The 13,952-nt window shown below is 35.8% G+C and overlaps 2 protein-coding genes and 1 pseudogene across 2 annotated transcripts; all 3 read left to right on the top strand.

Moving 5' to 3' along the window:
- Positions 1-2,355: 2,355 nt before the first annotated feature.
- LOC117118854 (free fatty acid receptor 4-like) lies at positions 2,356-4,393 on the top strand. Its single transcript, XM_033263585.1, has one exon. It carries the CDS (start codon positions 2,616-2,618, stop codon positions 3,654-3,656), a length of 1,041 nt encoding a protein of 346 aa, XP_033119476.1. The 5' UTR covers positions 2,356-2,615; the 3' UTR covers positions 3,657-4,393.
- Positions 4,394-6,506: 2,113 nt separating this feature from the next.
- Positions 6,507-12,176, top strand: LOC117118832 (heparanase-like). The gene is made up of 8 exons (XM_033263547.1): positions 6,507-6,805; positions 7,683-7,834; positions 8,726-8,918; positions 9,254-9,505; positions 10,007-10,118; positions 10,428-10,558; positions 11,108-11,257; positions 11,839-12,176. Exons 1-8 carry the CDS (start codon positions 6,561-6,563, stop codon positions 11,999-12,001), a joined length of 1,398 nt encoding a protein of 465 aa, XP_033119438.1. The 5' UTR covers positions 6,507-6,560; the 3' UTR covers positions 12,002-12,176.
- A 1,406-nt stretch (positions 12,177-13,582) lies between these two features.
- LOC117118874 lies at positions 13,583-13,701 on the top strand (annotated as a pseudogene).
- The last annotated feature ends 251 nt before the right edge of the window (positions 13,702-13,952 follow it).

Raw genomic sequence — 13,952 nt, 5'->3', positions numbered from 1 at the left:
AGAGTAACTGAGTGACCCTTGCCAGGCGTCACAAATTTCCCGAATCCAAAATATTGTAAAAAGGAGGTCATCATTTTCCCCCAAGACAACTGATAAAGAATTTTTGTTCAATGGCTATACAATGCTTGAGAAGAAGGTGTGAGTTATTAACTTTGAATCAAAAATAATTGACAGAGAAAAAAAAATCTCCATCAATTAGAGTAACGGACAGTTACAATACTTGTTCTAGTCTGTCATGGGTGCAGGTGGAGGGAGGGGATCAAGGAGTCTCGACCCCACCCCCTCAACTAAATCCAAATTTTTAAAAAATATATCCCGATTATACTGTAGTAGTAAATGATCGGTAATATGAAAAAAATATAATATTATTTGAAATGTAGGCCTATGTCCCTCCTTTTATTAGGCTATGAGAGTAACTGAGTGACCCTTGCCAGAACCCGGCACGCACGCCGTGCCCTCTCATGTAACTCGAATCAAGGTAGCAAATGAAAACAATGTAATGTAATTTGTTATTACGGTCTTATCTGGTATAATCAGGCCAAAGTGAAAATTAACTATTCCCTGGTATATTTCAACCTCCCTGTACGACCACTACCCATGGTCCCGTTTGTTCTCCCTACCTAATGAGTGCATTTTTTGATACCTCTCGTAAGCCACTATACCTCCCGTAAACAACCGCGACCACCTTTTGACTTTTGGATTTTTCTTATGGTTTACCTCTCGTAAACGACCTAAAAGTTTGTAGGCCTAATACTGATCTTTTGACAACAAATAGCCTACAATTAGATTATTTAACAATTCGAACCGAAAATTAGACGCGGCGATGGTGCGCCCCTGTCTATTCTTTTGTGGCTGGTAGGCCTAGTAATAATTGTAGGGATTTTTAGTAAATATGTCTGTAATTTTTTTTTTTTTTTCAATCTGTTTCTGGTTGGAAGTTAATAATCAAAGTCTCTCCTTTGATTGTCGCTTTAAAGACCGATCTACACAATGTGCTTTTTAATTACCTTAAGCCCTTAGGCCTAACGTTTAATCCATAATTTATATGGGAACCACGATTCGCGGCTGATAAGAATTGGTCTGCCCGAATAAAGTCCACTATCTCCTCCCATACGCTGACTTCACCAAAACTACCATCAGATGCTCAGAGATGCTTTATGTCCAAAAATTAGTACTCGAACATCTCGGCCTTAACTTATAAGAGACCGCCAGAATTGCCATTTACATTAAAGGCAATCGTTTTGGTCTAGATTGCCCTTTGGTAAATAATATAATCATAATAATAATAATAGTTCCCTGGTTAGGCCTAATATTCAATTTAAGATTACAAGTGGAAAATTAACTACGTAAAACAATCCTGGGAAAATGGATTCTAATTGAACACCTGTCACTCCAAAAGTGTACTAATATGTGACGTCATATTCCAGGAACATCTTGGTTGGTTGCTTTTGCGGTAATTTGGTTTCATCGTTTTGTAGTGTAAACATCTTAGAAATGTTGAAATTCGCGTCAAAGTTTACGAGCATTTTCTTCGACAGACAGGAACGCAAAACCACAGTTGTCTGTGAATGTACTGTAAACCTGGGTCTTTTCATCATAGATAGACATTCTGCTATCGAAGTCAACAATAATTACGTAAGTACATTGCAAGAAAATTGTGAGGCTAAGGTTGATTTAATTATATTGAGTTAATCAATTGCTAACTAGATAAGCAAGTAAAATAGGCTGCTGCGCGGAAATCGGACCGGCAAAATTTGAAGTAGGCCAGGCTCTTGTTTCGACCCTCTGGCCAACCAGATATCATGGTCTGCTGTGAAATAATAATGATATATTCGTTACCCTTCGTAGGCTTCGGTTTAATATTCAACAAAAGAATACGATAGTAACGAATGTCATAAAAGACTTATTGGAGCATATTAGCCTAAATATCGTCAAATATATTATCATGACTGGATTATTGTTAAAGAAAGGATAGTGATATAATTCTTGCATATCTACTTAGTTTACCATACGCACCAATGATGTCTAAGTGTTGGTTCACACTAGAGTGAAGAATGCCCATATATAATAGTCATGACGTTTCTATATGTTCATGATATGATGTCATGACCATATCAAGGCTTGTCACATGTTTTGTCAAACAAAATTTTATATAGTCTGGACAGGGCTTAAGGCAATTTAGACGCGTTGACACCACAATCGCAAGCAACGCTACTCCTCCGTCAAATTGTCTAAATTACTCTCGTGTGAACCAACCATTACACATCATGTGGGTAAACTAAGATGTTAGAATAATATATGTGGTGAACGAAGCTTATGTTCCTATAGCACTGATCATATTATTTACTGGTTCCATTACTTTTGTGGATGCAAATTCCAGCTGATATACACATTTTTGCTTGGAGTTTTAGTGTCTTCGTCGATAAAGCGACTTTTAATGTATTTTATTGTAAAAATATAAGTAGGTCTGATATTGTTTGTGCTTTTTATAAATATAACAGCCTTGATGGCTATGTTTAGTCAAATAGGCCTAGTTAAATAAAAATAAATAGAATAGGACATTGCTGTCTGTTCATTAAATGAATTTTCTCTCTTTACTTACTTAGGATTAAAAAATGAGTGTTTCGCATCTTACGGTGGCTAACCATACATACTTCACATTTTTCTCTGAGTTTAATCGCTCTTGGAGTGGTGCTTACATCTTAGAAACAACAGTACTCACAAGTATATTCAACGTGGCCATAATTGGAAATGTTCTCGTACTAATGGTGGTTGTCATTGATGCGAGTATGAGGACGGTCACTAACTACCTTGTAAGCAACCTAGCGCTCGCTGATATAGTATTTTTGTTATCAGTCCCGTTTGTCATAGCTACAAGAATAACGCAATCGTGGGAGGTTGGTCTGTTCGCCTGTAAGTCGTTATTCTATATCGAATTTGTGAGCGGGTTCTGTAGCATTTGGACCATGGTAATAATCAGCTTTGACCGATTTCGTCTGATAGTTCAAAGAAACAAAAAACGATTCACAGTTCACTTTGTTATTAAGATGATGATGATACTTTTGGTTGTGGCCCTCGTTGGTGCATTACCAATGTTTTTCAACTTTGACGTAATACAAATTGATGACGTGACAATCTGTTCTCTCAAACCAGAATGGTCGTCGGCAGGAGTAATAGAAATAATATATTGTGTTACAGTAACATCTCTTGGTGTTGTCGTACCTTTGATCATCATCGCGTATACTCACAGAAAAATACGAACAACTATTTCGGAAAACAGTCAACGCGTTGCGTCAATGAGCAGCTCCCACGTAGGCTCTTCGCAACCACAGAACATTGCTAAGGAATCGCCCGTCCTGAGAATGTTGGTACTTCTCGTCTGGATGTTTGCGATCATGTGGATACCGGTGCTTCTGATGATTCTTTACATCGCAACTTCTGAACATCACCGTAATGAGGTGCCATCTCACTTTTTTCTCGTCATGTGGTCAATGACAGCCATCAACTGCGCTGTGAATCCGATATTGTACGGAATTCTGAATGAAAATTACAAACGAAAATTTAAGAAGTTCTGGTACGCTATGTGCGGTAGACAAAATGTTGACAATAGGCCTAGGCCTAATACTGTCTGTAGCCAGAACAGCACTAGAGCATAGATTTTTTAAAAAGAATATTTTAAACATTTTTTTATTTGTTTGGACAACCTTACATTTATTGAGTTGTAAAGTAACAAATCGAAAAAATATAATTGTGGCGGATGTGTTAAAATCTTGAAAAACCTCCACGAAACATTGAATGAAGCTCGGAATTGCAATGAAACTGAATACTGAAACGACCAATCAGAAAAGCACCAAGAATACGCGCATATCCCGCAAATACGTGTGTACGTTAATGCCGTAGATTTGTGGCATTCGCACGTCGCCCTCCTGTCCACGCGTTCTCTTGAGCTTCTGGTAAAATGGTAAACTCCTTCGGGTGTCAATGGTCGACGACGTGCGGTGACGTGTTGGACGCCCTTGCCCTTCGTATAATCCCCTTCGTCATTGTCACTGGTCCGGAACATTTATCTTGGTTCCCCATTAATTCATTCGTTTTCCGCTCTGTCCATCTAGGTCTAATGATGATCATGAGCTAATGTCTCGAAAGCCACATTTTAAAAACATTCAGTATTTGTTCATGGCGATTCTTCAACCTCCCTATCCATCACACCGACATCAGAGATTTCACCATCTTCTAAGTGAGACTTTATCTAAGGTTGAGCGTCTTGCTAAAGATGTAGAAATAGTATTATTTACCCTATTAATTGGCGTTCTAATTGTATATTAAATTTACAGATAATAATCTTAATAACCAAAGTTATACAGAATAAGCAAATAAAGACTATTTGAAAGATTTTCCTAGTCATGAAACGCTGAATTGTTTTGGGTGTCACATTGGAAGAGTTGATAACTTATTTGAGCAATTGAACAATTCATTGTTCAATTGGTTTTTCTATAGACTTTAACCACAAAACGCCATTTTACAAATTCATAATGGCGGGACTATTTGAGAATCCCCAATAGTCACATAATCATTTCAGCGCTATTGCATTCGGCAACCGAAACTGCGTCTATATGATGAGGTAAAATGTTATTTATTAGATACGTTTGTGACATTATAATCAACTTATTTTTCTGTTCCAGATTTAACTGTCGTTTGCTTCATGATAATTTTGTTAATAGTACGGTACTCTGTAGAGCTTTAACTCTGATTATCCACGTAAATTATTAAAGCAAATAAAGACAAAGAATTTCGTATAGTCATGAAACGCTGAATTGTTTTGAGGGTCACATTGGAAGAGTTTATAACTTATTTGAGCAATTGAAAAATTCATTGTTTCAGGTTTTTCTATAGATTTTAACCACAAAACGCCCTTTTTTTACAAATTCAAAATGGCCGGACCATTTGAAAAGAGCCATATAATCTTTTCAGCGCTGCTACATTCGGCAACCGAAACTGGGTCTGATGAGTTAAAATTGTATTTATTAGATACGTTTGTGACATTATAATCAACTTGTTTTTCTGTTCCAGATAAAAAAAACAATTTAACCGTGGTTTGCTCCATAATCCATGCAGAACTTACTGGAACTCTGATATAATATCCACGTAAATTATTAAAGCAAATAAAGACTATTTTAAAGATTTTTGTATTCATAAAACGCTGAATTGTTTTGGGGATAACATTGAAAGAGTCTATAACTTATTTGAGCAATTAATTGTTTTGGGGTTTTCTATAGATTTTAACCACAAAACGCCCTTTCTTTTACAAATTCATAATGGCCGAACCACTTGAGAATCTCCAAGAGTCATAGGGATCATTTCAGCGCTATTGCATTATTCGGCAACTGAAATTGTATCTATGATGAGGTAAAATTGTATTTATTAGATACGTTTGTGACATTATAATCAACTTGTTTTTCTGTGCCAGATAAAAAAAAAACATACTTACCTGTCGTTTGCTCCATAAGAGGTTTGTTAATAGTCTGTAGAACTTACTCAGATATAATATTATCCATGAACGTAAATTATTAACGATGGTACTTTTAGGTCCATTTAACTTGTACATAATTAGAAGTCGTTAAAATTGTTGATGGTAGCGCGAAATGCGTTTGTATACAATCAGATGAGCATTTGGCGCCATCTAATTGTAATGTATGGGCATGGACTTTGGGTTTATTGGTTTACCATGTGTCAAATCATTGCGGCTCATATCGGTTATGAAAAGGAAAATTGTTTTATTGCAGTGCCATCTCAAGTATAACGAATGTTTTTGTGCATTATACTGATTGATTTATAATACAATATAGTTTGCCTGTATCACCTAACTTTCCAAAAATAGTACCATCGTAATTTTACAAGACTATTATGTTTATTTAATGCAGCATATGCCTCGTGCATCTAGGCCTACCTCGAGATCCACAGTATGTGTATTAGGCCTATATCTCTATACAAATATTGTATCATTAGGCCTATATCTCTGTATATTCGTATACACACAGGGGTCCCAATTTTGGAACTGAGGTTCTACCGAAGGCTTGAATTACCTCAGTGCCTTCGTGGTCAAGTGGTTATGACGTTCGACATGTTTGCGAAAAGTCCCGGGTTCGAGTCCCGGTGGAGGCTGAGATTTTGTTCAGGTTCCCCTTTCTTCTGTTACGTTTCAATTTATATTATTCATTGCATTATTCCTCTTTATGTTTCTGTGTTCGTTCCCACACATTTAAATCACTATAGGCCTATCTATGACTATTATATAGGGACTATGAATATATATATCATGTGCAAAATATAGGTATATATGTATATATAGGCTCGTGCGACCATGTACACCCTATTGTAATACTGTACCGGTATATTCTCTCAATACTATGCACTACACGTGTTAGAATAATGAAAACAAACTAAACACAATTGAACACTCAATGAGGATCAGCTTCCTTCCGTCATTCCGAGACAACGATTAATAGTTACAGACGAGAGTGAGTGAGAGGGTGAGTAAGAAGAAATTACAAACAAAAACAATGTTACAACAGCTGCTACACAGCATTTCCAATACAGGTATTTTATTTCCACTGGTGCATTTCTTGTGCAGTTCGTGTTGTGCTTGCTTGGTGAACAGAATTCCACCCGGCAACAGCATTGATTATATTAAACTGTATGTGAGTACCGACAAGGTTATCAACGTAGTCAATGATCGATTTGTATCAGTTGCCATCGACTCCAGCGAAATCAGGAAACACTGGAATTATGGAAAACTTAATTTCAGGTAGGTCTGTCGTATAGGACCAGAAAATTAGGCATAGGGCCTAAACAAGATGGGATATAGAGGCGACAGGTTGGGTAGGACGTATCGATTATACTATACACCCAAGTCATATACATATGCATATCTGAGTGGGTGTGTGTGTGGGTGTGTGTGTGTGTGTACGAGCAAGTGTTGTTGGTGGGTGGGGGTGTACGCCTACTAGCAACTTACCCGAGTGAAAAGTAATGTTTTTCGGGTTTTTTTTTTTAAAGTTATAATAAGCGTGCCACTTAGGTGGCACTGGCATGCAGTGATGATTTTAGGTACCGGTAGTGGTTCTTGAGCCATTATTACTACTATTATTATTACTATTATTATTATTATTATTATTATTATATTTTGTGGAGGGTATTACATGAAAAAAAACATTTTTTTAGGTTTGTTAAAAATACAACGAATAAATCACAGAATTACCAAATGGATAGTTATTTTCTGTGTAAACTAGGAATGTTTAAACTATTCAACAGTAAGCTTAGGTATTTATTATATTTTATTTATTTATTTTTTAATTATTTGGCATCATTTCCCGGTAGTCACAAAAGCAAGATACCCACACTATCGTCAGAAGGACTTGCGACTCTTTTATATAATGACATAAGTGCACATAACTAAAACACAGTTTGTATTTCACTTGATAAATAATGGCATGAAATATGTAGGAAGTAGACCTTATGTCGTTTTTAATTGTTTTAAACAATTATATAAAGACATCAATACTAATTCCTACATTTTATTAAGTACCGTACTTTACATGACTGTATAGGCCTATTATAACTTTTAGTTACAGTATATTACGTGCATTGGTGGCTCACCGATGGTATAATTGTATTTCCAACAGTTCACCGCAACTACAGACATTATCTGCGTCCCTGCACCCGGCTTACCTACGGCTAGGTGGAACAAGTGCTGATTTTCTAATATATAAAGATACGATTTTGGAAAATCATAAAGTTGGGAAGACAAAGTCATCCACAAACTTCACAATGAAAGGTAGGCTTTGGCTGTATTATGTGTTTAAAGTGCGCTAACGATTAGTTTACGGTTTAAAGGGTACATACTTTATCGATGAGAAAACAGGGATAGAGAAATAGGAGTGATACAGAGATTTATTTATTTATTTTGTTAACATCTGTAACCAGGGTGGCACAATCCAGGGGCGGATCCAGAATTGTTAAATTGGGGAATTGGGTGGGGTGGGGGGTGTGTGGGTGCACAGCAGTTCCAGAATAGGTAAGTAAGTAGCACATAAACATTGGTATGCATTGGAATTTTAAAAATTTAGTGGTAAAACGGGGTGCTGCCCCTACCCCATCCCCCCCCCCACTACTGGATCCGCGCCTGCAATCATTTGCTGAAAATGCATTTCATTGCGGTCCTGGAAATAATAAAATAAATATATTATTAAAAAGAACAAAACAAAACAAAACAAAAACAAAAACAAAACAAAATATAAAATTAGGACAAAAAAAAGAAAAGAAAACAATGGTCAATGGTCATGCTGTAATTTTTTTTTCTTTCCCCTTCTTTCCTTTTTTCCTTTTTTTAAATTCTCTTTCTTCTCAAACAACCGAAGAACAGATGCGAAGGGCAGGACGGTGCAAGCATCTTGGCGTCAGTATGCTGGGACATTACTACTAGAGATAATATACCGTACTTGCGCGTATAACGCCCCGGCGCTTAAAATATTTTTTTGCACTTTCTGAGGGGCGCTTATTCAAACGGGGCGCTTAAGAAAACAGTGGAAATGGAAATTGAGGTCCGCAGAGCTTTCAACTGTGATTGGTTGTGAAATGCCTTTCAGTACGCGCATGTACGCACATTTAGTTACTACGCTCGATATTTATGTAAACAGCAAATTCTTTCTTTTTTTTGTTACGTCAGAGCCTAATCAATTGGAAAACATAACCAACATCACAATTAGTGGCGGGCAACTTGCTCTGGACTACTGTCACTTGCGTAGGCTACTGGATTCTTATGTTTATTACCGCCACAATTTCATCATGGGTCCATCGGTCACAAATCCAAGCGGTAGTTCGACTTCAGACAAGCAACCATCACTAACATATTTGACAGAGTAAGAATTATTTCCCATGTAAAATTCAGAAAACAAAGTTTGTCAAATCCCAAGGTAATTCGAGAAAAGAGAATAAGATGGCCAATATGGGCATAGCTTTTCTTAATTTTTTATGTAAATGTTTTTCATGCTGTGTGTGTGTGTGTTAATAATAATAATAATCATATAGGCCTATATATATATATTTATATATATATATATATATAGGCCTATATATGTATATGCCTATATATATTTAAATATATTGATGACGATAATACAAACGTAACATTTTTTATATTTACGAATGATGAATTTACATTTAATACCTAAATTTTGTAATCGTGCTCCTTCAGCTTTTATCAAAATGGTGGAGGTGACGCAATAAACGCGTCAACATGGCACCAATATTACATGGATAGTCGTAATGCTACTGAAGATGACTTCCTAGATCCCGATCTTTTGGACGACTTGATAACGCAGATACAGAGCATAAAAGGAATCGTGTACAAATACAAGCTTGGTAGTAAGATATGGCTTGGTGAAACTAGTTCAGCGTACGGAAGCGGTGCGGATGGACTTTCTAATGCCTATGTTTCGGGATTTATGTAAGTCCTTCAAGAGTTAGAAACGCTAGGTTGTTAAACTGATGTTTAATATTTACATTTAGATAATTATAGGCCTATTTATATTTTTGTACTACCTTCATTTATAATATACATTAATTTTTTTAAATGTATGTTTTCACTAGGAAAAATATTTGTTGCAATATTGATCGGACACTAATAAATATTTCTGATTCGGATAAATATCATTATATAATGATATATTATGATTGGTTTTATTTATAACAAATTAATTCTATGTACATATTTTATTATACTGTTTTGTATATCCTAATATATTGTTTAAATATTTCTCATTGTATCATTATCATAAAATATCCAAAACATGTAAACTTCAAAGTCGAAACCGTGGCGCATACGGCGGAGTAACCATCTCATTTTCTACCGTTATCCCGCAAATCGAGTCTGTTGAATAATGTCGATGATATCTTCGTATTATAATTTTATATATTTATTTAACAATATTCTAATGTTTATATATAGGTGGCTTGATAAACTTGGCGTAGCTGCTTTTTATGGCATTGACGTTGTTATTCGACAAACACTTTATGGGGGGAATTATGCACTGCTGGACGAGGATTTAGAACCTCTGCCGGTAGGTATTCTGAACGTGTTTTAACTGAAAATGAAGAATAATAAATAACATAATATAAATAATAATATGCTTGATAATAATAATAATAATTATTATTATTATTATTATAATTGTTATAAAATAATAATAAAAAGAATGATGACGAATATGATGATGATGATGATGCTGATGGCGATCATGATGCCAAAACATTCTACGTAGGTAGAGTTTATTGTCAAAAGCAATACATAACGAGGTGGTTGAGTGTCCGAACTACAACTGCCAAAACCCTCTCATAAATAATACTGTGTTTATCTTGCTTTCTTTCAGGATTGGTGGTTGTCGTTGCTTTATAAGCGGCTTGTTGGACAGAGGGTTTTGGAAGTTACAACGTCTGCTCGTGGAGGTGATTCAAATCTGAGGCTGCTACGGTCGTATGCACATTGTTCATTGACCAGCAGGTAAAGTGTAAAGTATAAAGTCAAGGTTTAAATGAGCTGTCCATGATTTTAATTGGATTTTCGAGTTTTCCCCATTTTTATTTTTGGCAGAGGATACATCATGATTTGATTTTGAGTTGTATATTCTGCTTTTGAACTCTAATGTTATTCATAATTATACTGAATTTTTGATGGGTTTATAGGTGGACAGGTGTGATTGTCGTTTTAAGTGGTTTGGGGTGTCACTGCGACCTTTTCTTTTTGCTGTGACCTTACGTATTGCTTGCACAGTATCAAGTATTTTTTCCCTTTTCTTCTTGCCTTACCAGCATGTGGTATGCCCTATCTTTCTTGCACCACCTTTTGTTTTTTTGTTGTTTTTTTTTTGTCCTACACATTTGTTTACTTTTCATTATTGTTAGGGTGGACTGTAATTTGTAAGAATATTGCTCAGTTTAGGTTCTCTAATATATACTGTCAAAGAGTGCAAAATAAAGGATTTGATATCATTAGAACAATAACGGAATAAAGACAAATTAATGAAACAATGTTTCATTATTACAATTTTAGTGAGTACGCAGCCGGTGACGTCACGGTTTATATATTAAATCTGGACAAGTATTCCAGCAAGAGTATATCGATAACCGAAGTTAACCATAAAATTAAAGGAATCGACCAGTATTTGCTGACGTCACATGGTGAAAGTGGCATGAGATCAAAGTAAGTAAAGATGGCATTTAAGTGTCGGTCAAACATTGTGATGTCATCACTTTATGACCCACATGTATCAGTCTTTCATATCTATTAGCTCATTTCAGACAATACATCTTTAAACATACAAAGTAAACAGTTAAATTATTCAATGTTATTTGCTCAAGTTTATTTGTGTAGATCACAACGCAAACAAATCCACTTATAGACTAGCTGGTTATTAAGTTTAAGTGGTTTGTGTTTCCCGCTAAAAGCCTGTAATCGTTTAAAGGAAGAAGTTTACCAATTATATATAATTTGAGAAGAAGTTTACCAATTATATATAATTTGAGAACTGATTTAGCATACTCAGTTACATAATATCCCATTTTTTAAAATTACAAATATCGTGCGCGCTCGTTACGAGACGCTCTTAACTAGATTTTTGATGACGTAACAGGCACATTGCTCCATCCAGGTTTAGCGACAGACCATTGTAATGCACAGCTTTACGATGGTTTTTAGACGAGATTTTCGTATTATTCTTGTATTCGTATAGCTTTGCCTAAATAAATGGCGTTCAAGAATATGTTGATGTCTTTTTTTTTCAGATTTGTTGATTTGAATGGTGTAAAGCTTGAGATGGTGGACGAACGAACATTGCCAGACTTACCGCCAAAACAATTGGATCCAAAGCAAGATATTCTGATACCTCCACTCTCATTTGGATTCTATGTCATGAAAGGTGCCGATGCGTCGGCATGTTTGAAGTAACTGGATGGCAAGGTGCCAAAAGTGATTGAACCAGAAGCAAATACTTTCGCGACCAGGTTTTCAGTGTTCTTCAGCTCATTTGATCTCTAATAGAATCCCATTAAGTAAAGACCGGTACTAAAAGTGGTCTTTAAATATCTCTGTTTAGAGGTAAATAAAGAAATGATATATTAAATGTAGCATTGATTTATTCAAAGTATTTTTAAAATGCATGTACAATCACTGTATGCTGTTATTGATTCTTAATATACCATTTCCCGGTAGTCACACATCAAATTCTGTGCTCGTTCTACTCGAATCACCATTACAATATTATTAATAAAACCGTTCTACTAACAGTGGTGTAACGGCGAAGCAGGGGCCCCTGTTTATAAGTTTCGCCCACGAATTGGGCGAAGGGAATGTGTGCTTGTGAGGGGAAATTTCCCCTCCCAAAAGAATAAAACGAAAAAAGAAAGACTGCATTATATATTTAGAGTCTGCTGTGCGACTATTCTAATTATAAATTTTAAAAAAACATAGTCGTCGTCAATCTTTACATCACAATGCTATTTACTTATCGGTATTAACATGCATCCTTACATTCACGAAGAAAAAAATATAAATATATATTTGTCATTTTTTTTAATGAAAATTATTAACCATTTCTCGGTAGCCACAATTCAACGTTCTACTAACGCTATTGGTATTCAATATGGAGCACAGTACACAAAACGTTGGCTTTTGATGTATATTCATGATCTCTGGTAACACTGCACTAAAACAGCTATGTTTTAAAAGCAGCAGAACATTTTCAGTTTGGTTTGCCAAGATCATGTTTTTTAATGCAGTGGCGTATTTAGGGGGAGGGGGTGCACGCCCCTCCAAAAAATTACTCTCGCACCCCCCACCAGTCCCTCCCCAAAAAAAATCACGGTCATGTAGTTAAAAATCACCTAAAATCCCCTTATTTGCTTAGCGCCCCTCAACTAATCATTGAGCCCCCACTTCACCTTCGCGCCCCTCCCCACATCAGCACCCCCATTTCAAGACTTCTAGATACGCCATCTTTAATGTCTAAACTAATTCCTCCATGGTATAATAAAATCCCTATAATTAGATCGGCACTGAACAGGGGTCCGAGTCCCAAGTTCCGGCAGATTTGTATAAATGAGTTTTCTTAAGTGATCTAAATATACTTGTGCATGGTGATAACCATTAATGATTTGCACCAACTGCTGGGAGAAAATTGATAATACAGTAGTAAAACTGGTAAAAGCCTGCAAGTATCATCATGAATTTTCAGCAAGTGGTTTAATTCGGGAGATTCTTGCTTGCTCACAGGAGTGCGACAGTGCCTCCTACGATTTCCAGGAGACTCCATTCCGAGACTCGAGATTTTTCTATTTAGAGGAAAATTAAAATAATACAATAATGTTTTAAAATGGATGTATCCAGTTACTGCATGCTGTTATTTATTTTTAATAAAACATTTCACTGTAGCCAGATATCAACTTGTTTTTCCAATAAGATATTACTTACATTATCTTATTCAATATACACAAAAAAGTGCATTGGCTAATATTTATGTGCAAGTCATATATCTCTTCTCTGCCTTTTGGCTAAGATCATGTCACAATATCTGTTCTTTTCAGATTAATGTCTGAAACGCTGCTCATTGAGTATCTTCGATATATAACACAATTTATGCATTAACATCACTACAGTATATATTTTATAGCGGTCGTTCATTGGAAGGAAAATGTTCAGTTGGCCCGCTAAAACCATGGTCTTTGGTCCCTAAATAGAGGGAATATTTAATTGGAGGGAAGAGCTAATGATAAAAAATAGGCATTCAACTGGGGCCGCAGAAATTGGAAGGTCTTTAATTGGAGACACTTTTGGCATTACGCTTCAAATCATCTAAATAAAATCCGAGATATTTGTTTTCTGCTTCACCATCTAGGATATT

The sequence above is a fragment of the Anneissia japonica genome, unplaced genomic scaffold (assembly GCF_011630105.1).
Source record: "Anneissia japonica isolate Jap-2015-1 unplaced genomic scaffold, ASM1163010v1 scaffold737_len1565949_cov176, whole genome shotgun sequence".
NCBI classification, from domain to species: domain Eukaryota; kingdom Metazoa; phylum Echinodermata; class Crinoidea; order Comatulida; family Comatulidae; genus Anneissia; species Anneissia japonica.
This window is presented reverse-complemented; position numbering and strand designations above follow the sequence as displayed.